This window comes from Molossus molossus, unplaced genomic scaffold (assembly GCF_014108415.1).
Source record: "Molossus molossus isolate mMolMol1 unplaced genomic scaffold, mMolMol1.p scaffold_m16_p_11, whole genome shotgun sequence".
NCBI lineage: Eukaryota > Metazoa > Chordata > Mammalia > Chiroptera > Molossidae > Molossus > Molossus molossus.
Window position 1 is genome coordinate 35,259,054 of NW_023425346.1, and position 27,686 is coordinate 35,286,739.

The following is a 27,686-nucleotide window of genomic DNA, read 5'->3' on the forward strand; positions in this document are numbered from 1 at the left end:
TTGATTACCTCATGCCATTCCCTTCTGGCCTGTAGTGTTTCTTTTGAGAAGTCAGCTGAGAGCCTTATGGGGGTTCCTTTGTAGGTAACCTGTTGCTTATCTGTTGCTGCTTTTAGGATTCTCTCTTTGTCTTTAATTTTTGGCATTTTGATTACTATGTGTCTTGGTGTGGGCCTGTTTGGGTTCTTCTTAGTTGGGGCTCTCTGTGCTTCTTGAACTTGAATGCCTTCTTCCTTCACCAAATTAGGGGAGTTTTTTGACACTATTTCTTCAAATATATTCTCTAACCCTTGCTCATTTTCTTCTTCCTCGGGGACTCCTATGATGTGAATGTTATTACGTTTCCCATTGTCCCACAGTTCTCTTAAGCTGTCTTCCTGTTTTTTAATTGTTTTTTCCTTTTGGTTTTCTGATTGGCTGAGTTTTTCTACCCTGTCTTCTAATTCACTGATCCGGTCCTCAGCTTCTTCTACTCTGCTATTAGACTTTCCAATGTGTACTTTATTTCTGATATGTCATTCTTTATTTCTTTTTGGTGGTTTTTAATTTCCAACTGGTTGATTTTCAACATTTCTGTGTCTTTACTCATGGTGCTCATGTTCTTACACATTCTGTTGAGCTTCCTCATGATCATGGCTCTGAATTCTAGTTCTGTTATCTTGCTTAACTATACCTCATTTATATCATCTTCGGTAGAGGTCTCTTGTTCTTTCATTTCAGCCCAATGTTCTTCAACTCCATGTTCCTTTGGTAACCTCATAGCTCCTTGAAAGATCAGCTAGTCCTGTGCTACTGAAGGAGACATACAGGCTGTACCTGAACATCTCTGCCCTAAGAAGAAGTTAATCACTGCCTCTCTAAGCAACTACTGTGTCTGCCACCCAGTTTTACTCTCATACTTAGCACAGCATGGAACAATTCATCTGTTTATAGATGTGTCTCCCCTTCTAGGCTGTTAGTTTCTTGAGGAAGAGACTTAATTTACCTATCTCTATATTCCCAGAAACCCGACTCAGAATAAATATTCAGTAAATGTTTCCCAATAAATATGTCCAGTTATTTTTTTTTTTTTTTTTTTTTTTATCCTCACTCGAGGACATTTTTCCATTTTTTGTACAGATAGAGTGGGAGGGAGAGAGAGGAAGGGAGAGAGAGAGAGAAACATCGACGTGAAGGGACACATCGAGTGGCTGCCACCCGCACGACCAACCAGGGCCGGGGACAAACTGCAACCGAGGTACATGCCCTTAGCGGGAACCGAACCCGGGTCTCTCCGGACCGCAGGCGGACGCTCTAACCGCTGAGCCAAACCGGCCAGGGCTGTCCAGTTATTTTTAAATTACTTGTATATAGAATAGATTCAGGAATGTCCCTGGAGTAGATTATTACCCCCCTGAATTATCTGTCCATTTGCTTCAGCAGAGCTCTGGGCAGACACAATACCAAAGGAAGTGTTAGAGTTGGGATTTGGGGTCTGGAGTCTCCAAACTTGCTCCATTGTATGGCACTGTTTCTAGTCAGAGGAGTGCTGAGTAGAAAAGAGGTTCGTGGATCATGGTTCTACACATTTACTAGAGTTTTAGCTATGGCTCAGGGGTCCAAGGAGGAAGGAGACCCTAGCAACCAGTAGCCCCATCTGTTTTCAACGTTGTACTATTTTTTTTTTTTTAATCCTCACCTGAGGACATTTTTGCATTCATCCTCAGATATAGCAAGAGGGAGAGAGGGAGGAAGAGAAAGAGAGAAACATGCATGTGAGAGAGGCACATTGAAGGGTTGCCACCCACATGACCCCAACCGGGGCCGGGACAAACTGCAACCAAAGTACGTGCTCTTAGTGGGAACCAAACCCGGGTCTCTCTGGACTGTAGGCCGACGCTCTAACCGCTGAGCCAAACTAGCCAGGGCCAAGGTTGTACTATTTTAAATAGCAGGATGGTTTAGAAATCTTTAAACCCCATGCAATATTGGGTTGAGAGCCAAACCTATTTCAACTCTATGCCTTATATTTGATATAGAAGCTTATTTATCAAAGATTCATTATCTACCAGAGACTTGGGTGAATCATGTATATAGTGTGACCTGCATGGGACAATGCAAATGGTAACGGAGACAAAGCCAACTCAGCAATTCAGGGGCTGCAGAGAGAGCAGTTGTGTAGCCTCACACTGTAGGGAGATTTCAGAGCTTTTGGAAAGTATTAAGTAGCAAATAAAAAAATATAAGTCAAAATAGATCCCGCAGGAGAAAGGACTTACAGTTATCAATGACCCAGAAGATATTTCTTGAATACCTTGTCATAAAGATGATATTCTTTCCTGTTAGGCTAAACCCATGATGGCAGGAATAACAGCTGAGTGAGCTCTCAGTGAGAGTGTGAAGGAAGGGACAGGACTAGGAAGACCGTCAAGTTCACAATGAAGAGAACATAAAGTGAAGAGATCACATTACTACCCAAGTCAGTCAGTTAAAAAACCAAATAACTGCCCTGGCTAGTTTGACTCAGCAGTTGGAGCGTCGGCCCTCAGACCGAAGAGTCTCGAGTTTGATTCCATTCAAGGGCACATAGCTCAGTTGTGGTTTTGTCCCCAGCCCGGTTGAGGTCCTGCAGGAGGCAACCAATTGTTCTGTCTCTCACATCGATGGTTCTCTCTCCCTCCCTTCCTTCTTTCCTCCCTCTCACTGTATCTGAAGATAAATGTCAAAGTATCCTCAAATGAGGATTAAAAAAAGAAAAGAAAAGAAAAAAAACAAATAACTAAGCCTAAGTCATTTTTGGATTGACACAAAAAAAAACTAACTCTTTCTCCCAATTATATGTGGTAGAAATGGGTGCATCCTAACATTTTGTAAGAGTCCTCTCCAATTCCTGTGTGTATTTGCTTGCATAAGACACAAATTAAGACACCTTGGAATTCTGTAACCTCTAGTACATGTCAACAGTAGCTCTCCCATCTCTCCCACTTTTTCTTTTTCCCAACTATCTCACTATTGTATGCATTCTTACATAGCCCAGATATATTTAGATAGATGCTATTAACCAGGTTCTTTGTGAAGTCACTGTATTTCTTTAACAACAAAACATCTGTTTCTGACCATGATAAAAAGAAACATCATTGGACTTGATAAATAATAAAATATCCATTGCACCAACAGTAACATTTATTCTCAATTCTTCTTTCAAGGTAACAGCCTTGGGCATACTAATGGCTGAAATCAAGCAAAGCCAAGACAATTCCATCGATATAGCTGATAAGTATCCCCCTGGCAAAATCCCAGGCCTGAGACCAGTGTTGACTTGGCAGATCAGTCTATATTTTTCAAGTGCTCATTAACTGTAAGTCTTTTAAAAACTGCTTGCCTGGTGTATTTTAGCTCATAACCTCCAGGTACAGGCTTAAGGGCACAGTAAGAGAAATGGCGGCCATCATAAAGGGTAACACTAGGATCATCTTAATACCAAGGGTGTGTGTGTGTGTGTGTGTGTGTGTGTGTGTGTGAGAGAGAGAGAGAGGGATGGAGGGAAGAAGGGAGAGGGAAGGAGAGGGAGAGAAAGAGAGGCAGTCAGTACTCCATTGTTCCCAAATGGACAGACTGCTTTCACAGCAGGAGTGCAGCAAAGAGAAAGCCTGGGATTTGCTCTCAGGACACTTGGGCTCTAGTTCTACCTCTGCCACAAGAGGTCAGTAACCCTGTTAAATCCTGCCGTTCTCTGAGACTCTGATGCAATACAGTGTTTGAATGAAATGATATTTGAGTTATTACCAAGATATAATATTCTTGTATCTAATTTCAGGATTATGAAAGAAACTTAGAATTTCCTTCCATCTTTCCCTCATTCATCCCACTGTATAGGAGGTTTATATTTACATAAGGGGGACTCCTTACATCATTATTCTTCCTGCCTGAGCTTACTCCTACACCCTAAACTGGATCTTCTTCTTATATATGCCGACTATACCACAATCTAGTTTATTTCTGAGCTAAGAAGCAAGTTGCTAATGCCTCTTTTCCCCAGTTCAGCCAGACTTGGTGTAGCATGATATACTTCTAGGAGTCAGGGTGTGGTGCCCAGTGCCAACCACTGGGCGCTAACACTGTGTTCCCAGTTGCAAGCCGCCAGCATTCTCATGTCCTGATAACAGGCCCCTGGCGTCTTCTTCTGACTCCTCCTTTCTGTCCTCGGCCATACCACTGTGTTTTATACTTCTCCTTATTTATTGTTCCATTTCACCTTATAAAAATTTCATATGATTACCAAAAGAAAACGGAAAAATTAAAAAGAAATACAGAAGAAACCATAATAATCCCACTAACCAGACAACTTTTCGGTGCGCACCCATGGTAAAGAGTTGCCGCAAGGACCCCAAATTTGTTCCTATATTCCTGTTTAGTCAGACCCTTGGGTATTCCTCTCTCACTACTGATTCTGGACTTGGCTAATGAGATGGTAGCAAATAGATCACAAACAGAGACTTGGAAAAATCTTATGGTTGGACTTACCCTCTCTTGCTGCCCTTGGAATATATGGCCACTTTGTAAACCATCCTATGTAGCCTTTTGAATGACAAGAGGTACATGCCTAGTTGCTCCTGTTACATCAACCAACACTCAGCAGGTCCCAGGCGCAGATGTGCCCCACTGGCTGGCAGCTGAACACAGACACATGCTGAACGTAATCAAGACCAGCAGAAGAACCACCAGCTAAGCCCAGCCCTGAGTGCAAACCCACTGAGTCCTGAGCTAAATAAGTAGTTGCTGTTGAAACCACTAAGTTTTGGGGTAGTTTGTTATGCAGCAAAAGCTAACTGATAAAATAATCCTTTAGCTTTTTCACATATAACAAAATTGAGATTGTACCATATATACTATTCTCACAAGCTTTTTTTCACATGAGATTTTTTCAAATCTTTAATATCATTTCCCTCCTCATTATGAGTTCTACCAGGGTGAGGATTTGTATTTTCTTCAATGCCATATTCCCAGCATATAGAACACTATAAACTAGAAACATGGTGGAAACTCAATAAATATTTGTTGAATGAGTGATTATAAGACATGATTTGGGGGGTTGAATAGTGTTATACACAACTACCAACTTTGTTCTGAGTTCTTGTTTCTCTAATAGGTTTGATATCTTAGCTTCCTACTAGAACTGGAATTCAGGTGAGCTCTTTCTACCACCTGGGAACAAGATCTCTGGTCCAGAATCCCAGCCAGGGTGGGGGGACTTTGCTAAGCAGCTTTCAAGATTCAGTTGAAATAGCATGTCCTGTGGGGGTATACTTGACCCTCATTAGGGTTTACATATTGTGTTATGTAGACCCCTGTCATGTCCAGAATACTGTGTCACAGTATTTAATTGGCAAGTCTATTTCTTCTACTGCCTTGCGAATTTTGGAGGATAAGGGTTCAGCTCCCACAGTGCCTGGGACATAATAAGCACTCAATCAATGTCTGAGGGATAAACAAGCAAAGTAACTTATGTGCTGCAAAGGACCATCCAGCAGCAGCATGTACAATCTTACTTTTATTTTAGAAATGCATTTTTATTACAAACAATAAATACATTAAGAATCACAGCAACACTGTGTGAAAGTATATATCCAAAAGAATCTTAATTAGGAAATATCACCAAGGAGGACATTTCTTAAGTGGCTTTAAATCCATTTACACCTTTTTTTCTTTATAAAAAGCATAAGGAAATGAAGAAACTAGGAAGGTGGGGAACAGAAGTATAACCTGGAGAGAGCACGCTACTTTAGTCTACAGTTTCTGATGGTCCATTATCTGCTGTGGAACGGAGGGAGACGATACCAGCTCACATATTGGTTTAAAACATAATTAGAACGTAGAGGTTGAGGCCTGAACTTAGGCTAATGTCAAATAGAGAAGGGATATTAGGTCTGTTGTTGATTGGAGTTCCATTTGGGATCTTTGTTGAATAGAAAACACTGTGCTTTTGTGTAAACTGCCATTCTGTAACAGGACTCCCTAAGGAATGTTAAGACTTGCATTGTTCACACAGACACACACACACACACACACGCACACGCACAACTCCAACTCATTACTACTCTGCTGTAATAAACTTAAAAGATTTTGGTTTCGACAAGCAGCCTGGCTTTGTTATCATAAGGGTGTAAACATAAACTAAATACTAATGTGTTAGAGTTTTGTTTTTTTTTCTTTTAAAGGATATTGGTTTAAGTTCTGAGTTCAGCTGAACATAATTCACACACATGAACATTTTAATATAAGCACCACGTATAAGTCTATTCCAACAATATTGCTGGTCACCCTTTAACTATCAGAGGCCAAAGATGATGTCCTTTTTAATTCTCTCAGGCCATGGGAGCAGCCTTTGCTAAATGTCAGCTCTGGTTGGTTCTTGGTTCCAGACAGGGGTTTTAACTGTTGTGGAAGAGTTTAGGAGAGTTGCTCCGCCCCTCATTCTGGATTCGGGCAAGCGGCTATGATGATATTCATGTGTTTACATTTTCTTTTAGGATTTCACTCAAACAAAGACGAAACAGGTTTTTATGCCCCAGTAGGACATCACCTCCAACCGAATACGCACACCTGCAGCTCAGGCCTGTGGCTGCAGCCCTGTGCCCACAGGCTGCTCCTGGAACTCGGGCTGTCTGCTTTGCAAACACTAACCCTGGATGTACCACAGAGCGAAGCAGAGAGAGCAGCTGGGTCAGAGCAGGTGGCAGGGAGGCCAGTCTGGGGCTGACTCTTTTTTCATACCAAGAATTGGAAATCATGGGAGCACCTGTGTGGTGGTAGACACTGTCAGGCACATAACATCTGTCCAGTAAATACAACAAGGATTGCCATAATATTGTAAGGAAACATATTAACACCTGGAAAAAAATCATTAGGAAATGCCAGCAAGGAGGAAATTTCTCCACTTCTTCCTTGCTGACAAAACTTCAGTTTAGTTCAGGTGTCAGGTTTCCCAGTCCCACGCAAAATAATAATGATTGATCTAAGTCAATGATGACCATCCTATTTCCTCCTTTCTCTGCTTTTTTTTTAAAAAAGACTTTATTTATTTATTTAAAATCCTCACCTGAGAATATGTTTTTATTGATTTGAGAGAGAGAGAGAGAGAAAGAGAGAGAAATATATTTTTTTAAATCTTTATTGTTGAATGTAAAATGTATTACAGATGTTCCACATTTTTCCCCATTGACCCTCCTCCTCCCCACTCCCACCCCCCTCCCACCTTTTCCCACACTATTGTCTGTGTCCATTGGTTATGCATATAATTTCTTTGGTTTATTTCTTCCCACCCCCCCAACCCCTTTCCCTTTGAGGTTTGTCAGTCTAGCAATGAATTTGTGCTTCTTTTTTTTTATCCTCACCCGAGGATATTTTTCCATTTTTCGTACAGATAGAGTGGGAGGGAGAGAGAGAGAGAAACATCGATGTGAAGGGACACATCGAGTGGCTGCCACCCGCACAACCAACCAGGGCCGGGGACAAACTGCAACCGAAGTACGTGCCCATAGCGGGAACCGAACCCGGGTCTCTCCGGACCGCAGGCCGACGCTCTAACCGCTGAGCCAAACTGGCCAGGGCGAATTTGTGCTTCTTAATCCCTTCACCTTTTCACCCATTCCCCCAACCCCCCTCCCATCTGGCAACCAACAAAATGTTCTCTGTATCTATGAGAATGTTTCTGTTCTACCTGTTCATTTTGTTTGTAGATTCCATTGTCGATAGATATGTATTCATTGCCATTTTGTTTGTTCATACATTTTATCTTTTTCTTCAAAAAGACCCTTCATCATTTCATATAATAACAGTTTGGTAGTGATGAACTCCTTTAACTTTTTCTCGTCTGGGAAAGTTTTTATATGTCCATCGATTCTAAATGACAGCTTTGCAGGATAGAGTAATTTTGGTTGTAGGTTCTTGCTTCTCATCACTCTGAATATTTCTTGCCACTCCCTTCTGGCCTGCAAAGTTTCTTTTGAGAAATCAGCTGACAGCCTAATGGGAACTCCCTTGTAGGTAACTAGCTGCCTTTCTCTTGCTGCTTTTAAGATTCTCTCTTTGTCTTGAACCTTTTGCATTTTGATGATGATGTGTCTTGGTGTGGGCCTCTTGGGGTTCATCTTGTTTGGGACTCTCTGTGCTTCCTGGACTTGTATGTCTGTTTCCTTCACTAGGTTAGGAAAGTTTTCTGCCATTATTGTTTCAAACAGGTTTTTGATTTCTTGTTCTCTCTCTTCTCCTTCTGGCACCCCCAAGATGCGAATGTTGGCACGCTTCAAGTTGTCCCAGAGGCTCCTTACACTATCTTCATTTTTTTTGGATTCTTTTTCTTTTTGCTGTTCTGATTGGGCATTTTTTGCTTCCTTATATTCCAAATCGATGGTTTGCTCCTTGGATTTACGTACTCTATTATTGAAGCTGTGTAAATTATTCTTTATTTCAGTTAATGCCTCCTTCAATTCTAACTGTGTATCCATGATTTCTGACTGGTCCTTTTTCATGCTCTTGAGGCCCTCCCTAAGTTCACTGAGGTTCTCACTAAGTTCATTGAGCATCCTTATACGCAGTATTTTGAACTCAGTATCTGTTAGGTTGCTTATCTCCATTTCGCTTAGTTCTTTTCTTGGGGTTTTGTTCTGTTCTTTCATTTGGGACCTGTTTCTTTGTCTCCTCATTTTGGCTGCCTCCCTGTGTTTGTTTCAGTGTATTACTTAATGAGAAGTATGGGGCTCGCTGAGACCAGATGCTGCTCGTTTGAAAGAATTTAGGAAAAACCTGAAGCAGGATCCAAGACAGGCCAATCCTATGGTGAAGCAAGTGGCAACAGCTTGGGTGGGCTTGAAAGTTGGGTGGCTCAGGGAATCACCAGGGTGGGGCTACCAGTGTGAGCCAGGTTGCTGGAGTCCCAGATATGGCTTCTGTCTGCCGCCCCAGGGAAGGGCTCACCAAAGGAACAAAGGCCTCTGACAGCACGTTTGTCCCAGAGAAAGCCCCCTCTCCAGCCCTCGCTCCAGTGCCAAACAGCTCAGTTCTTCCCTGTATGTCTCTGGCGCCCCTCGAGCTGCCTCCCCTCCGAGCTTAGAGGGAGAGAGTCCGATAAGTTCGTGCGCCGGCCCTTTAGGGAGCTGCCTGGGGCTCCAGCCGTGTCAGCCTCCCTGAGCCTCAGTTCCTGCTGGTTTTTCCAGCCCGAAGTTATGGGGACTTCTCTTCCTGGCACTGGAACCCTGAGCGGGGCACCTGGTGTGGGACGGGGACCCCTCAGTTCTCAGGAAGGACCTTCCCAGCCGCGGGAGCCTCCTGATTTTTATCCGCCACACTTGGATGTGGGACCAGCCCGTCAGCCACCACCACCGCCCCTCCTACCAGTCTGGATGTGGCTGCTGATTTAATTTTGTAGTTGTAGGACTTCCATTTAGCTTGATTTCAATCGGTTTTGAATGATGGTTGTTCTGTAGTTTAGTTGTAACTTTGATGTGGTTGTGGGAGGACGTGATACCGCGTTTACCTACGCAGCCATCTTGACCGGAAGTCGAGAGAAATATTAATGTGAGAGAGAAACATCAATTGGTTGCCTCCCATATGTGCTCCTACTGGGGAATAAACCAGCAACCTAGGTATGTGCCCTGACCCGGAATCAAACTCACAACCTTTTGGTGTACAGGATGACACTCCAACCAACTGAGGCACTCGGCTAGGGCAAAACAGACTTTATTTTTTTAAGGCAGTTTTAGGTCTACAGCAGAACTGAGCAGACGATACAGACTTGCCATAATCCTCCCTACCCTACACACCTACAGGCTCCTCAAATATTCCCATTCCTGCACCACAGTTGTACATTTGTTATAGTCGATGAACCTTCATTGATATATCATCACCCAGAGTCCACAGTTTACATAAGGGTTCTTGCTTGGTGTGGTACATTTTATGTGGTACATGTATAATGACATGTAACCACCTTTGTAGTATCATACAGAGTAGTCTTACTGCTCTAAAAATCCTGTGCTCAGTGTATTCATCTCTCTGCCTCCCACCCTTCACCTCTGGCAACCACTAAATTTTTACTCTCTCCAGAGTTTTGCCTTTTCTAGAATGTCATGCAGTTAGAATCATATAGTATATAACCTTTTCAAATTGGTTTATTTCACTTAGTAATACGCATTTAAGTTTTCTCCTTGTCTTTTCATAACTCATGTCTTTTAAATGCTGAACAAAATTCCATTGTTTGGATGTATTACACTTTGTTTATCCATTCACCTACTAACAAACATCTTGGTTGCTTCTAAGTTTTGGCAGTTATGAATAAAGCTGCTATAGTTTTTGTGTGGATATAATTTTTCAGTTCATTTGGGTAAATTCCCAAATCAAGCATGATTGCTTGATTGTATGGTAAGAGTGAGTTTAGTTTCATAACAAACTTCCAAGCTGTCTTCCAAAGTGGCTGTACCATTTTGCATTCCCACCAGCAATGAAGGAGAGTTCCTGTTGCTCTACTCCCTTGCTAGCATTTGGTGTTGTCAATGTTTTGGGTTTGGGACATGCTCATAGATGTGTAGTGGTGTCTCATCGTTGTTTTAATTTGCAGTTCCCTAATGCTATATGATGTGGAGAATCATTTCATATGTTTTTACCATCTGTATATCTCCTTTGGTGAAGTGTCTGTTAGGGCCTTTTGCCCAATTTTTAATTGGGTATTTCATTTTTTATTTAAGTTTTAAGAATTCTTTGTATATTTTGGATAACTGTCCTTTATCAGCTGTGTCTTTTGCAAGTATTTTCTCACAATCTGTGGATTGTTCCCTCATTTTCTTGACAATGTCTTTTGTAGAGCAGAAGTTTATTTTAATAAAGTCCAGTTTATCAATTATTATTTTCATGAATCATGCCTTTGGTGTTGTATCTAAAAAGGCATTGCTATACCTGAAGTTATCTAGATTTTCTCCTATGTTATCTCCCAGGAATTTTATAGTTTCCCATTTTACATTTAAGCCTATAATCCATTTTGAGTTAATTTTTATGAAGGGTGTCCAGTTGTTCCAAAATCATTTTTTTAAAAGACTGTTTTTGCTCTGTTGCATTATCTTTGCTCTATTATCAAAGATTAGTTAACTATATTTTTGTGGATCTAGTTCTGGGCTCTCTATTCTGTTCCGTTCATCTATTTATCAATTCTTTCACCAATATCACATTGTCATGATTATTGTAGCTTTATAGTAAATCTTGAAGTTGAGTAGTGTTAGTTCTTCAGCTTTGTTCTTCTCCTTCAATATTGTGGCTATTCTGGGTCTCTTACCTCTCCATATAAACTTTAGAGTCAGTTTGATGCTATAAAAAAAACAACTTTCTGGAATTTATATTGGGATTGCATTAAATCTATAGATTAAGTTGGGAAGAACTGACAACTTGACAATATTGACTCTTCCTATCCATGAACATGGACTATCTCTGGCTTTATTTTGTTCTTTGAATTTGTCCAGCAGTGTTTTGTAGCTGTCCTTATATAGATCTTGTACATATTTTGTTAGATTTATACCTAAATATTTCATTTTGGGGGGGTGCTAATGTAAATAATATTTGTTTTTACTTTTAAATTTCACTTGTTCATTGCTGGTATATAGGAAGGTAATTAACTTTTCTATATCAGCCTAGTAACCTGAAACCTTATTATAATTTCTTATTAGTTCCTGGAGTTTTTTGTTGTTGATTCTTCCAGATATTTTTATTTTTATTTTATATTTTAGAGAGAGAGAGATAAAAACATCAATGGGAGATAGAAACATCAATCAGCTGCCTCCTGCACACCCTCCAATGGGTATAGAGCCTGAAACCTGGGCATGTGCCCTGACCGGGAATTAAACTGGGACCTCTCAGTCCATGGGACATTGCTCAATTCACTGAGCTACACCAGCTGGGCCAGATTTTCTATGTAGACAACCATGTCACCTGCAAACAAAGACAGCTTTATTTCTTTCTTTACAATAGATATACCTTTTATTTCCCTTTCTTGTCTTATTGAATTAGGTAGGACTTAAATTTTTTTTGTATTCAAGTACAGTTGGTATACAATATTATCTTAGTTTCTGGCATATAATATAGTGATTCAACATTTATATATCTTACATTGTGGTCACCACATTAAGTCTAGTAATCAGTTGTCATCATAAGGAATTATCACAATTAACTATATTCCCCTTCACCTTTTACCCATCCTCCCACTCCCCTCTGGTCACCATTGGTTTGATCTCTATTTCTATGAGTCTGTCTATGTTTTGTTTTGTTTGTTCATTTGTTTTGTATTTTTAGATTCTACATATAAGTAAAACCATATAGTATTTGTATTCCTCTGTCTGCCTTATTTCACTTAGCATAGTACCCTCTAGTTCTTTCCATGTTGTTGCAAATGGTAAGCTTTCATTCTTTTTTTTATTGCTGAGTAATAGTCTAGTGTGTGTGTGGGTGTGGGTGTGTGTGTGTGTGTACCACAACTTTTTAATTCATTCATCTATCTTAGGACATGTAGATACTTCCATATCTCAGGCATTAGAAATAAACATGGGGATGTATATATGTTTTCAAATTAGTGTTTTTCTCTTCTTTGGATAAATACCCAGAAGTGGAATTGCTGGGTTGTATGGTAGATCTATTTTTAGTTTTTTTGAGGAATCTCCATATTGTTTTCCATAGTGGCTGCACCAATTTGCAGTCCCACCAACAGTGCACAAGGGTTTTCTTTTCTCCACATCCTCACCAATACAGATTATCTGTTGAATTTTTGATAATAGCCATTCTGACTGGTGTGAAGTTACCATTCTCATTATGATTTTCATTTACATTTTCCTGATGATTAGTGATGTTTTCTGTATGTCTTCTTTGTCTGTATTCATATGTCTGTGTGTCTTCTTTGGTGAAATATCTCTTCATGTCCTCTGGCCATTTTTTTAAATCAAATTGTTTAATTTTTTTGGTATTGAGTTGCATGAGTTCTTTATATATTTATATATCAACTCTTTACTGGATATATCATTTGCAGATGTACTCTCCCATTCAATAGGTTGTCTTTTTGTTTTGTTGAGGATTCCTTCACTGTACAGAAGATTTTTAGTTTGAAGAAGTCCCATTTGCTTGAGGGGACATAGCCATAATCATATTACTAAGACTGATATTTACTACCTATGTTTTCTTCTGAAGTTTTATGGTTTCAGGCCTTACATTTACAGCTTTAATCCCTTTTTAGTTTATATTTGTATATGGTATAAGAGAGTGGTACAGTTTCATTTTATTGCATGTATCTGTCCAGTCTTTCAAATACTACTTGTTGAAGAGACTGACCTTCTTCATTGTATATTTATGCCTCCTTGGTCATAAATTAATTGACTATATAAGTGAGGGTTTATTTATATTTCATTAATCTATGGGTCTATTTTTATGCCAGTATCACACTGTTTTGATTATTATAGCTTTGTAGTATATTTTAAAATCAGGTAGCATGATGCAGCCACTTTGTTGTTCTTTCTCAAGATTGCTTTGGCTATATATGGTCATTTGTGATTCCATATGAATTTTAGGATTATTTATTCTAGTTCTAAGAAGAATGTCATTGGCATTTTAATAGGAAATGCATCAAATCTGTACATTGCTTTGGGTAGTATGGTTATTTCAATGATATTAATCCTTCCATCTATGTACTAGGACTTTTAGTATAATGTTGAAGAGGAGTACTGAGAGGGGACATCCTTGCTTTGTTTCTGATCTTAGCAGGAAAGCTTCTAGTTTCTCACAAGTAAGTATGACAGCTGTAGGTTTTTATGAGGATGACAGTCTTTATCTAGTTGAGAAAGTTTCTCTCTAGTCCTAGTTTGCTTATTTTTATTATAAACAAGTGTTGGATTTTGTCAAATGCTTTTTCTGCACCTATTAATATGATCATGTAAGTTTTCTTCTTTAGTTTCTTGATGTGTTGGATTACATTAATTGATTTTTCAAGTGCTTTCTCTGCCTTCTTAACATGTGGGGATGGGCCTTGTGACCCATTCTCTTCAACATGGCATTAGGCAAAGTCTACTAGGTGTGTATGTTCTGGAAAAGATTTAGGAAACATGAAGGAATACAACTGACACTGCCCCTCCCTCTTTGATTCAATTTTGAATGTGGATACAATAGCTGGAGATACAGCAGCCTTATTGTCATCATGATAGAGGGAGATGCCACTAGAATTGCAGAGACAGTAATTATTATAGTATTTTGTGCAAACACTTCTGGATTGTTGTTTATGAGAACAATAAACCATTTTTTGTTAAGACACTATAGTTGGGTTTTATGTTATAAGAAACCAGACCTGTTTTCAACTGATACTCATGTCATATCTATAACAAAACACTTGGCAGCTATCAAGGAAGACTATATTATCGCTTTGGTTCTGTCAGCGGTGCTCTGGTGCCTAAGCTTGGCTGAGACTGGTCATGAAGGGGAAGCCAAAAGAGAGTGGAAAGGAGAGTGGATACGTGAAAGGGAATCAACAGAGCATCTGTTACTAGGGAACTCCTGAGTGAGACCAGTTCAGAGTAGGAAGAACGACACATGGCCAAGGGCACATGGCCCAGGGGGAGGGCAGAAATGTATTCAAGAAGTGGCAAAATAAAGTGATGAAGCAACATGGTGTAGTAAAGAGTAGAAAGGCCTAGGGGCTAAAGAAATGGGAAATTGAGTTCTAGCTCTGCCACTTCTTAGCCATGTGAGTTGGTCCAATTATATAACCACTATTAGCTGTAAGTATTTCTTCTATAATAAGGGAAGAAAATGGTCTGCCTCACAAGATCACTGTAAAGATGAAAAGCAAAAACATATTTACAGCTTACAGTTATATCACCTTTGCTTCATTTTCTTTTTACATGTTCAAAGTCAAAGTAAAGTTAGCAAAGAGATCAAGGCAAAATGTTAGACATAGACTGGAGGAAAGCTTGGGTCTTTTTTTTAAATCCTCACTTGAGGATATTTTTCTATTTATCTTCAGATAGAGTGGGAGGGAGGGAGAGAGGAGAAACATCGATGTGAGAGAGACACATCGATCCGCTGCCTCCTGCAGAGCCCTGATTAGGGATGGGATGAACCGCGACTGAGGTATGAGCCCTTGACTGGAACCAAACCAGGAGCTCATTGGTCCTTGGGCCGATGCTCTAACTGCTGAGCCAAACTGGCCAGGGCAGAAGCTAGTGTCTTAAATAAGCTATGCTGATAGAAGCTCTGTAAACTAGATAAGAGGTCTCTTAAAGTCAGCAATCTAAAATGTCTTCCTATGGTCACCCAGCTTTAAATGGGCTGCAGCTAGGGAGCAAAAAGAGCTTCCAAACCTAATTGAATAAAGAAATCAAACTATTAATATTCTCAGGGAGCAACAGGGAATCCTTGGCTTTCTTGTGTGTACTGCTTATGATAACAGTCTGAATGTTTAAGTACAGTAAATATTTGTTGAATTAACAAAACGTTAGAACAGTAAAACCTTTTGAGAAGTCTCTATGGCAATATTTACCTGGATTATAAAATCATTTTGGTATTTCCTTCCAGTTATAATTGGAAGAAACTTTTCTAGCTTCTACCCAGGAGGAGATCTAAACTAATTAAAGAACACCTTGAGAGTTTTGGAACCAATTTGATACGATGTTTCATCACAACCAAAGTAAATTAAAATTATATTATTTTAGGAAGAAGCAAAATCCAAAGGAGATTTAAGCAGTCTAACTCATGAGGGAATTAGAATTATATTAACTGAAGTTAGTATTATGAGCACATTTAGTGAAAATTGCAAATATTTTCTTAGAGCTGTGATTTCCTATGATTGGATTTCCTTCTAATTAGATTTATTCATGCCTTAATTCAACAAGCAATTAGTGAGATTCTTCCAAGTGCCAAGGACAGAACTGGGAGTACCTGAAATTAAAAAAAAAAAACCTCTACGATTATAGTATCTGTTCTTCCAGTACAATGGGTTCCAAGCTCTGTAGGTGTAAGAATCACTTGGGTAGCTTGTTAAAAATGCACACTTCTTGGGCTTAGCATAGAAATTCTGATTCATGGGGATGGGGGCTAACATTTTTCATTTTCATAAAGAACTTCAGATGATTCGAGTGCAGATGGGCTGAGAATCACACTGTGAAGCACATTATTTTACAGCCAGAACCTATCAGTTAGTTGAAAAAAGAAAAAATACATATTTCAGGAGGTCATGGGTCCAGGATGAAGGGTGCCAAGGCTGAGGCGGAAAGTCAGAATATGCTGGTTTAGGGAACAAATGGAACTGACATTTTCTGGGAAGCTGTGATCATGGGTAACTAGAGGTAGATAAATTAACAGTCCCGATTAGAATATATAATAATTCTGCAAGTCAGAGCAAAGCAATGATTGAGACTAAGCAGAAGCCACAGCAACCAAGGGCAGCCAAGAATCACAAATTTAAAAGAAAAGACTAGAAATAAAGAGACCCTGATTTAGGTGGTAATTCAGTCTTATCCAAAAGTTCCTTACAGGCTTCCCCTTGGGAAAGAAAGCAGTTTCTGAGTGAGGCTTGCAAGCAAAAGCAGGGGAGTGGTGTGGAGGGGAAAGGGGAAAACTGAAATGGAGCCACAAGCATGCCCACAGTCCAGAGCAAGGAGAGCCCCCTGGGAAAGGAAAATGCGCCCCTCCGGCCTGAGTTTGAACGCCTTTAGTGTGGTAATGGCCATTTCTCTGACCTAGCAACTAACCAGTAAACAAGGCAGGCTGACAGAAAAAAGTGAGAAATAGCCACTTCTTTGTTATTTTTTACATAGATTTTTAAAAAATGTTTTTTCTTTATTGATTTTTAGAGAAAGAGGAAGGGAGAGGGAGAGAGAGGTAGAAACATCAATGAGAGAGAACATCGATTGGCTGCCTCCTACATGCCCCCGACTGGGGATCAGGCCCACAACCTGGGCATGTGCCCTGACCAGGAATTGAACCGGCAACCTCTTGGTGCATGGGTTGACACTCAACCAGTGAGCCATACTGGCTGGGATAAATTGATTTTTTAGAGAGAGATAAAAACATTGATATGAGAGAGACACCCGGATCAGCTGCCTCGTGCACACCCCTCACTGGGGATTGAACCCACAACCCAGGCATGATGCCCTGACCAGGAATCAAACCGGGACTCTCAGTCCGTGGGACACTCAGTCCACTGAGCCACACCTGCCAGGCGCCACTTCTTTTAAATATATTGAAACTGGGAATACTGGACTCTCAATGAATAATCTTCTTGAAGGTAGATTTCAACATTATGCACATTTCTTCATCAGCAAAGCAGGGATAAGATTAATACCTAATGCATATAGTGGTGGTAAGTATTAAAGACAATAGATATAAAACAGCTTCCTGCCTGGCCCACAATTAGCACTCAAAGTAAATTTTTTATTATCATTATTAACCCTGTTCTAGGTTTTTCTTTAGGACCTGAGCAACCACAGGCCACTATTTGCCATGCTTGGGGTTTTTCTGACACTTTTGCTACAATTTTTGTCAGCCATCAATTTGAGAATATTTTTCTATTAAACAGTGCCGGAAATTTGGTCATATCATGTCCTTTGAATACGGGTCCCCCTCTGGCAGCTTTCCTAGCCTTGTGCCTAGAGGTGCTTAACACCCATTTATTGAGCTCTTTCCATGTGTTTGGTCCAGTTTTAGTGATTTATATGAATTACCTCAATTATTCCTCACAAAAACCATTTACGTAAATATTACTATTGCCCTTAAACAATAGACAAGGAGACTGAGGGAGTTTTAAAAACTGTCTAATTTGCTGCCTTGTTCTTCAAGTAGGATTTTCAGGCAGATCTTACTATCTCCTGTCTCTGCACCTCATTTTACCTCTGCTGTTTTTCTCTCTGCTCATCAGTCACCCCTGTCATCAACCACATTCAAACTTTACAGAATATGGCTTCAGCCACCTGAGATAATGTAACCTGATACTTCTAGTCCAAAGTCCAGAAATCAGAGGGGAAGAGAGAAGGATCATTGCCAAGCCTGAGTTAGAATCCCACCCTTCAACAGGTCAACTGTGGCCAAGAGAGCTAAGAAAATATGGCATATCCGTTGTTAATAGGCTGGAATAGGGGAATGAGCTATTCCTAGAAGAACTGGGTCATCTTCCAAGAAGAAGGGGCTTTGAACAGACAAAAGTAGGTGTCCATGGCATCGGTCATCTGTCTGGGGCTATGCATTCCCCACAACCTCACTGCATTTTTAATATTTTGAACACCATTTTTAAATCATGGTCAATGCAATTGAGGTTTAAGGAAAAAAATATTATTTTTGCTTTGTGGGTTTGCTTCTTTCTCATAGATTTCAATTAAATATTTTGAATTTGTTTCTTTAAGCATTTCAACCACCACTGCCACTCCCTAAAACTGACAAAACAAAGTAATCAGGCAATGAGAACTGGACCTGAGACAGGCCTGTCTGGCCCCTGTTGTAAGCACTTTTCTAGTCAAGTTGGATAAGGTTAGCAGAGTTCAGTTCTCTTGAGAGAGGGTGAACACTGCAGGTGTTGTAACCAGTGATTACACAGCAGGCGAGGGGCTTGATCTTCTGAGGGGGATCTTTTGGTTGTACTAATTAGCTGCCCAGCCCTCTCCCCCTTCCTTCCATCAGTGAACTTTTCTTTGATCTTCATTGTATATGGAAAAATAATTGCAACTAGGATGATATAATACCATAAACATGTTAGTAAAATACATTTGATAAAATGAAAATATTGTCAGTAGCATTCAGTAGCGTTGGACAGTTTTATTTCTCCTGTGCCAGATGGAATGTTTGGCATCTATGCGCTCTCTTTTTGCATATAAATGTCAGTTTAGGGCAGGAGGAAACCTGTATAACCTAAATTCCACCTCAAAATTTGGACATCTGACAAATCTGTTCCTAAGTCATTTATGGACAACTCAATAGACCCAATATGGTTTATTCTCCTCCAAAACCTAAAAACCATAACAAATGCAAATATGAAAAACTGGTGGCATTTCTTAAAACTTTAAAAATTCGTATAAATGTATTTTAAATAGGAATAATTCCTTTGCTTAAAATAATAGCTAATTCAAGTTTAAGAGCAGCCTATATGTTATAATTATTCAATGGCTTTAAAATAACTTGTCATTGTTCCTTAAGCAGAGGCACTATTGCTTAATTGCAGATGAGTCATTTCCACAGTCCCAAACAATTAATGTTTTCTAAACTTGCCTAAAATAGGAACCACCTGGAGTTTTGTCAAACATACAGATACCTGGGCCCACCCCAGACTAATTAAATTAGAATTTCTAGGGAAGGCCTGTGGGAATCAGTATGTTCATTAAGCATCACAGCTGGATTTTATTGTCAGGCAGGGGTGGGAAATACTGTTTGTATTACTCGGACAGTGGCATTAACTTTTTGAATTACTATTGTATTGAGTGTCCAGAATAGAGCTTTATCAATGAAAGAATTGGGATATTAGGTAGCACTCATGGGCTCACGGGCTACAAACCAAAGCATGTTCTATTTTATGTAAATACATCGTATTATCGAAATACCATGTATTTACATATTTTAGATACAGAAAAAGGGTTTATTCCTTTAATAAAAAGCCCAAGATTAAATTCATTACCACCTTGAAAAAAGAACATGAGGAAAATATCTCTTGTTGAACATTTCCCCATACTTCAGGCATGGTCCTAATCATTGATTTACCTAAGTTATTTCTCTTCATCTTAACAATTCAATGGTGGTGTATTTTATTCCCATTTTATAGAAGCAGAAACTGAGGTCACTTAGTGTGCAAGCTAAGTACCTCTTAGTGTACAAGGGGTAAATCCACCAAGTACATGTTCTTACCATGATACTAGCCTTTAGAGCAAGTCAAGGAATTCAAATTCAGTAGGCAAAATAATCATGCATTTGGGAATTTTTCTTCTTTGGAGGCCAAAAAACAAGGGGTGATTTTTTATATATTTGGGTTGAGTCAGAGGGAGAAGAACAGGATTTCAGAAGGTGTGATTGCCTCTTCTAGGAAGGTAAACCACTTTTCTCCTGTGATCCCTTAAAAACGAGCTCTCCCAAAAAAGAAATGAGAAAAGTGAATAAGATTGTCAATCTAAATGTATAACACGTGAGCTCTATCCATCTATCTGTGGAAACAGATTTTACTCCAACTCATTTGCTTTCTTATTCCCCCATGCTGTTTATTCTGGTTGAAGTGGTTGCAGCCAGAAACAAAAATGCCCCCTTTGGGATTTCTTGTTTTAAAAATCCTTTTTTCAAAGGGTTTGTTGTCTTAAACTTGGAAGTTGTTGAAAGGTGCCAGATGGATGGCCTTGGAAGCTGTGTATCTGCAGAGGAGGGCAGGTGGAGATGGGGCAGCCTGGGCTTCCCACGCAGCCCAGCTTCCGAACTCTTGCCTGGATGACAGGTAATATTAAGCTGGCAAGTTAAGAGGACTACCTGGAATAAAAGTGGACACTACCAGTGAGCAGCACATTCCTTTGCTGTCACCATTGTTGTTGATATTACAGGCTGAGACACTCCCATGCAACACTCCTTCAGGTGCTCTGTTTAGGAGGCTATAGAGGATGCAATCCAGTACAGAAATGCAGGATGAAGGAAGAGAGGTGACAGAGTGGGGAGGCTGATGACAAATAGTCTGAATTTGACTTTTCATAAATGCTATCTGTATTTTGTGATGTCTTCTCTTTCTTTTTCGTTGTTTGGAAAAGATCAAACTATCACACAAACGGTGGCCCCAGCCTTGCTGATATGCTGAACCAAAAGTAATACCCGCCTTTCTCCAGATTTGTTTTATGAGAAAAAATATATATATTATTTATGGCATTATTACTTGGGTACTCTTTTATTTGGTGGCAAAAACATTCATTCCTAACTGAATCAGGAGGAGAAAGGGAACTAGAGAGGTGAAGTACATTTTTGCAAGTTAACTGTTGGAAGAAGTCTATATGAAGCAGAAATTGAATAATCCATGTTTAAAATTAACAGCAGCCCTGGCTGGTTTGGCTCAGCGGTTAGAGCATTGGCCTGCAGTCCAAAGAGACCAGGGTTCAGTTCCCGCTAAGGGCACGTACCTTGGCTGCAGTTTGTTCCCAGCCCTGGTTGGGTCATGCGGGTGTGACCACTCGATGTGTCCCTTTTACGTTAATGTTTTTCTCTCTCTCTTCTTCCCACTCTATCTGAACAAAATATGGAAAAATGTCCTCGGGTAAGGATAAAAAATAATAATAAAATAAAAAAAATCAACAGCAGTGTCTGGCACACAGTAAGAGCTCAATAAATATTTTAAAAAGAAATATGGGTGGATATATGAATCTTGCAGGACTTTTGTAGATGTAAAATGACATGAAGTAATCCCTCTACAATCCCAGCCACTATTTACAATTTTGAGTCAGGGCTATCGATGGTGTGGCTATCACAGGACAATTGTCTTACTTTTATATAATTATACACGCAAGGAGAATCTTCTTAGGGTTATACCAGTGCCTTTCATAGAAGTTAAGTGAACTTGGCTACAGAGCACTTCCTTACTTTTAAAACCTAAGGAGATACCAAAGAAACTCAGCTGATGTTGTAGAAGCATTTATTATGAATGATGGAAAAGCTTCTTTGAAAGCAATTATACATTTAGGGGGGTGATTTCTAATCAAGCCATCCCTGGCATAGCTTGCAAATGCCTGGCACATGGAAGATAAAGTTCTCACATTTCAGTTTCCTTAGAAGATGAGTAGATAATTTTAACATTTTTTTGCTCATATTTTGTGACATTAATGATAACAAATCCATATGTATTAGTAATCAGAAAATGAAATATGTATTTAAAAATGATTGCCTAATTTTAATTTTGTGATGAGGAAGGAAAAGGGCTACAATTAAAGTAATAGAAACGTCTTCTCCTTCCTCCCTCTCTACCCCCCCCCAATTTTCCTGAGATTTTGATAGAAATCCCTACAGAAATTGTATAACGTAATGGAGTGTTTTATTTTTGCACTTCATAATAGTCATAAACAATAACCAAATATTAGAGATTGCAAACCTTGAAATGGGAGTTCCTTTTGGTTCATGGATCTGCACACTTTGTCCTTGGCTTCTCTCAAAGTGTGAAATTCAGAGACTAGATATGATAAGACTTAAGGGGAGAAAAAGGTCCTGATTTTTGGTAGGAATATAGCCAGATGGAGCCATAAGTGTAATAAAAAAGAATATCTCCACTGCAGAAAATAATTCTAGCTTTTCCATCCACATGGACAACCCCCTGGGTCGGCTGATTTTGTGAGTCAATCAGACCCAAAGTATAGGTCTAGCGAGTACAAAGAAAAGAAATATATTTGTGGGTCAGAAATGTCTCACTTGGTCTGAACTAACAGCTTTTCTTTCGTGCTTGTTTTTACTAGTTGGAGTGTGTTGGTGTGTGTGTCTCTATCCCTGTTTTTCTTTCTTTGATTAGCAATACACTTATCATTAACTTTGATACAGTGTAATTTTAGAAATATAGATTACATTTATTCAGATTTTTTAGTTGAATTTATTTATACTCTCTCTCGAAGACGAGAGAGAAGTGCCCTGGCAGTTAGAGTGTTGGCCTGCAGACCAAAGGGTCACAGGTTCGATTCCCCGTAAAGGGCACATACCGGGGTTGCAGGTTCGATCCCCAACCCCTGTTGGACCCATGCAGGAGGCAACTGATCTATGTCTCTCTCTCTCTCTCTCTCTCCCTTCCACCCTCACTTAAAAAAAAAGAAAAGAAAAGAAAAAAAGACTAGAGGTTTGCTTCATAGGCTTTTGGTAAAAGTCACTTGTTAATTCAACAAATAGTTATTGAAAATCTGTGCCAAGGCATCTTGAGGTTTATAAAGCTGAATAAAATGTGGTCCTTGATGCCTGCATCTTGGTATGTTACCTTGCTCAGAAGCAGCTGATTTTTAACAAGAGGGTAACAACCTTGGCTACATACCAGAATCACCTGGGAAGCTTGTTAAAAATACACCTGCCCAGGCTCCAGCTCTCAGCTTAGGGAAATTCTGGTAAAAGGCAGGGCCCAGGGTGTGTGCAGTTTTGACAACATGCCCCCCAAGTGAATCTGATACATAAAAACAACTTTAAGCTAAGAAAGGACTAACTGCAAGTAGTTCAACCACAAGTCAATATTTTTGATATCTACAATAGAGCAGCTGTTTAATCACTGCTTCAGAGTGGGTACAGCTTGAAAAGCACACCAGAGTAAGGGGTGGGCTCAATCTTTTCTGTAAAACACCTGGAATAAGACTGTTACGGAAGAATACCATTGCTACAGCCAAAGCTCATCTCCAAAGCTTCCCCAAACACTGTCCTTATTTTTATTTCACATGAAATACGCTTATTTGTGTAAATTTTCTCCTTCACTAGATTGTGAAGTATTCCGGAGCAGGAGCAATCCTAGTTCTTTCTCCCACTGAGGAACACAGTCACCCATTCATAATAGGTACTGACAGGTGTTCGTTTTGAATTGAGTTGAATCCTCATCCACCTCCTGGGGTCTGACCATATACGTATGAATATATTCGTAGTGGACATTTATAAATATCCATAAAAGTATATATTTGTTCAACAAAACATTTCAATCACACAAAAGAATATGTAACATACACCAGAAAGAACAATAAAACAAACACCCGGGGACCCACACCCCAGTTGCTGAAACAGGAAGTTGCGAATACCTTCGAGGTCCCCTATCGAACTAGATCCTTTTGAACAGTCACAAGCTTCTGAAATTTAAATCCTATTTCGTATATTCAATCACTGATTGGATCATTCATTCACTTGTCAAATGTGTCAGAACTGATGTTGGCGAGGTGGTTATTTCCACTGTTGGAGTGGAGGAGGTCAAAGTGACATGAGCTGTCCCCAGAGGCGTACAGACTGCGTTTGCTGCCTGCGTTCCTAACTCCGCGGAGCCCTCCGGAGCCGGCGTGGTTTCGGCGTGTGGACACTTCGGGCCGAAACTACGCGTCCCGGCAGTCCGCGGGGCGAGTGGGCGGAGCCGGGCCGGGGGCGGGGGCCGGCGAGAGGGGGCATTGTGTCGGGAGCGCCGAGCTGCATTTGTCTGCTCGAGGTGCTCGCGGAGCGAGCCTTGTGTTCGGCGGCACTGGGCTGGAAGTGTCATTGGTGGCCGCAGCCCCGGTAGGAGACCGAGTCGGAGGAACCACGCGCCCGCGGTCCACGATTGCTGGCAGGGAGCGGCGTGCCAGCGGAGCAACATGCAGATAGGCGCCTGGCGCCCTGACGACCCCTGCAGAGGAGAAGAGGCCGGGGCCGCGCTGGGTCGGCGGGCAGCATGAAGGAGGCCGGGGGGCTGCTCGGCTCGGAGCGCTGCTAGGGAGCGGTGCGCGCTGCACAGTCGCCAGGGCGCAGCGGAGGGCGGGGAGCCGGGCAGGTCGCGCCAGCGGGCGGGAGCCGGTCGCCGGGAGCTGTTCTGATTTCCGACGCGGACGCTAGGGGCCCGGAGCAGCCCCCGACCCCGGCGTGCAGCCAACATGGGCAACGCGGGGAGTATGGATTCGCAGCAGACCGATTTCAGGGCGCACAACGTGCCTTTGAAGCTGCCGATGCCCGAGCCAGGTGAACTGGAGGAACGATTTGCCATCGTGCTGGTGAGTTCGTGGCGGGGACGGTCTGGCGCGGGGCTCCGGGCCGGGCGGCGCAGCTGACCCTCACCCCCTCCCCTTCTCCCCGCGTGGGGAACGAGTCTACTGTCCCAAGGGGAGGTGCCCACCTTCCCCATTGTGGCCTCCCCAGCCTCACTTCCCTCCGCCCTCCTTTCGGCCCCCGCGCTCAGCTTTCTTGGGGTCTTGGGATGGGGCCGGGGGCTCGGTGCGGGCTGCCTGGCCAGCTCTGAGCCCATTGTCTGGCGGGAGAGGCACCTCGCAGCGTGTGTGCCCGGGAGGTGCGGCGTGGGCATGAAGGAAAGGTGGTGCGGGCCGGGGAGGAGGGGGTAGCAAGCCGCTAAGGCTTTTTGTTAAAAAAAAAAAAAAAAAAAAAGCCGCAAACCCCGCGTCCCTGCGGAGCATCGCGCGGGCGCCCAGCCCCAGGCCTGCTTGGTCCGGGGCCGAGGGGTGCATGTGGCCGGCCGCGGGCGGTGCGCTGGGCTTTGCGCGAAGGCGAACTACTTGGAGGCGGAGGGGAGCGCCCCTGAAGCGGAAAGAGAAGGAAACCCGCAGCAGTGCGGCGCCCTGGTCCCTAAGCGAGGAGGGGGCATCTGAAACCCAGGCGAGAGAGAGAAGCTTCGCCTGAGCGCGTTCCTTTTGGTCTTAAATCTTAAACCACAAAAAACACGTAATGTTTTGCGGGGACGTGTTGCGAGCTGTTCTGACTCCCGGGAAGACCCCTCTACTCCTGTACCCAGCCAAGTCCCCAGCTCCCTTCCGAAATCCGCTTCTGGTTTACAGCTTCTCAAATCCAAGACTGAAGACTCCCTTCTTTCTCCCTCTTCTGCTGGGACTAAGTTTCTGGGCCCCTCCCTGCTAGTGCTTGTCAGTGCTGTGAGCTCAAGAGGGTGTGGTGGCCTCCCCCTCGCCCCAGCCAGAGAGTCTACTGCAGTTGGTCCCCAGACTTTGATTTTTAGTGTCCTAGACTCTTTTAAGGGGGATGTTGGGAGGGAACCGGGCAAGATTGGACGCGTTACTATTCCTTACACTTACTTATGCATTTCCCTTTTCCTAGTTAGTTACCTCTAAACTCTACAGGGCTGGGAACCAAGAGGAACTGGTGCTCAAGGCAGCCACATCTTGCGTTTTCCTGCGGGTTTTTGGCATGTAATTCACAATCTTGGGAAAGGACACTGGGACATTTAAACTTTCTTTCTTGAGGCCCGGTTTGATATGGGGAGTAATGTTCTGGATGGCAGGTTAGCTTTGTGCTGTTTGGGAGAACAGAAGCCACACGCTTTTTCACACCACCGGGAAACTGGTGTGGCAGTCGGGAGATAGATGAGGCTGCCTGTTTTGCTTTGAACCTTCTGTGATCTCCCACAGCTGCTCCCACCTTGTGCAAGATGGGGCACTCTGAAATGAAACAGCATAAGCTTAATTACTTTTCAAAGCAGGCTGGGTGCATACATGACTTGTCTTTCCAGAGACAAACCTTTTTATTAAAAATCCTCATTCTATCAGACACATGGTTCTTACCTCTAGCTCTGAATTTTCTGTCTTTCCATCCATGGTGTGATGCTGTATGTGTGTGCATGTGTATATGGTCTTGAAGTGGAAGGGCCAGTGACACAGAAAAACCAGATGATAATAATGCAGTTAAGTTCTGCTCAACTGGGATAGTGTGCTTTGCATGAGCTCTCAGTTATTCTGCTGATGAATAACACATGGTATGAATTAATCTTTAGAAAAATAATGTTCGGCCATTAACATGGTTGATTTGTATTACTATTAAGTCTAGCAGTCACAAATTTAGTGTGTAGACATTTATGATTCTACATCATAAGCTTCTTGGGGCAGTGGTTGGTGGTTGTGGCTACTTTTATTCTGTTCACAGAATTACTGGATGTGGTTCCTTGTGTAATTGCTTACAATATTGTAAGCCTATCAAAACAAAAAACAAACAAACAAAAACACCAGCCTGACGTTTTTTGAAGAGACAAAGCTTTTGGGAACGTCTCAGCTTGGGGACCCTCTTATTAGGGATGCATTGGGCCCATTGATGTGGTGTTGAATGTAACTCCCCTTAGTTCCAGCTGCTCTTGAAAACCTACAAGAGTAATGAAAAGGAATGTTTATGGGTTGATAAAAGTTGAGAGTTATGGTCATTTCTGGTCAGTTTTCTGAAGTTGTGTGTGTGATGCTCCCAACTCTGCTTTTCTTCACAAATTGCTTAAGAAATCAGCTTAAACCACTTAATTCTGGAGTTCAAGCTTGAGGGACACATTTTAGATTGGTAGTTTTAAGTATATATGTGGAGACATTATCTACCCTGAGACAGTGGCACAGATTTTGGCATTATTGATCCTAGTTTTATTTTCCTCTATGATAAAAATCATATGTGTTTTGGGTGGAAAACCAGACAGTAATACTGTACAGAAAATTATACAAGTGCCTCATTGTAAGTATGGCTTACATCAATAATTAACGAGCCATTTCAGGCATGGAAAACAATTCCTCCCACCCCTAAGCTCTAGCATATTTAAAGCATTGGGGAAGAGTAAATAAAAACAAGTGACAGAAGCCCATCTATTTCTAGAAAACTTGAGAGAACAAACCTATTCAATGGCTGTCTCTCCCCCCCAACCCTCCTTCAGTCTATATGAGTTAAATTGTACAAATCTAAAACAATTAGTGGGTGTGAGTGGAAAGGAGAGGAGAGAGTAAAAGACTGCTGCATGAAGACCAATGGAGGGGTAAACTTAAGAAATAGTTTTTTTAATAGGAAAAATGAAAAACTTACATTTAAGGGAAAAGATTGCTGACTCCTTACATACATTTAACTATTTGCATCCTTGTTATAAAGGCATATAGGTGATATGCCTTTGTGTATTTGCATATGTGTGTGATGTTTCTGTTGCATTCTTTGAAAGTGTTTCACAAATTGTACATACAATCATCTACTTCAGCTTTTGTTTCTTTAGGGTGTATATATTTGACGTATTTTACGGGTAACAT

At 41.3% G+C, this 27,686-nt stretch overlaps 1 protein-coding gene across 4 annotated transcripts in view; it reads left to right on the forward strand.

Annotated features, from left to right (window-relative positions):
- Positions 1-24,125: 24,125 nt before the first annotated feature.
- The window catches only part of FMNL2 (formin like 2), a 315,926-nt gene continuing 312,365 nt past the window's right edge, over positions 24,126-27,686 (forward strand). For 3 of the 4 annotated variants that reach the window (XM_036254613.1, XM_036254611.1, XM_036254612.1), the window contains exon 1: positions 24,442-24,674. In XM_036254613.1, the coding sequence (XP_036110506.1) occupies positions 24,558-24,674 (117 nt within the window). In that variant the 5' untranslated portion in view covers positions 24,442-24,557. Of the gene's footprint in view, positions 24,675-27,686 lie in introns of all 4 variants that reach the window. The other variant, XM_036254610.1, reaches the window with a different exon arrangement.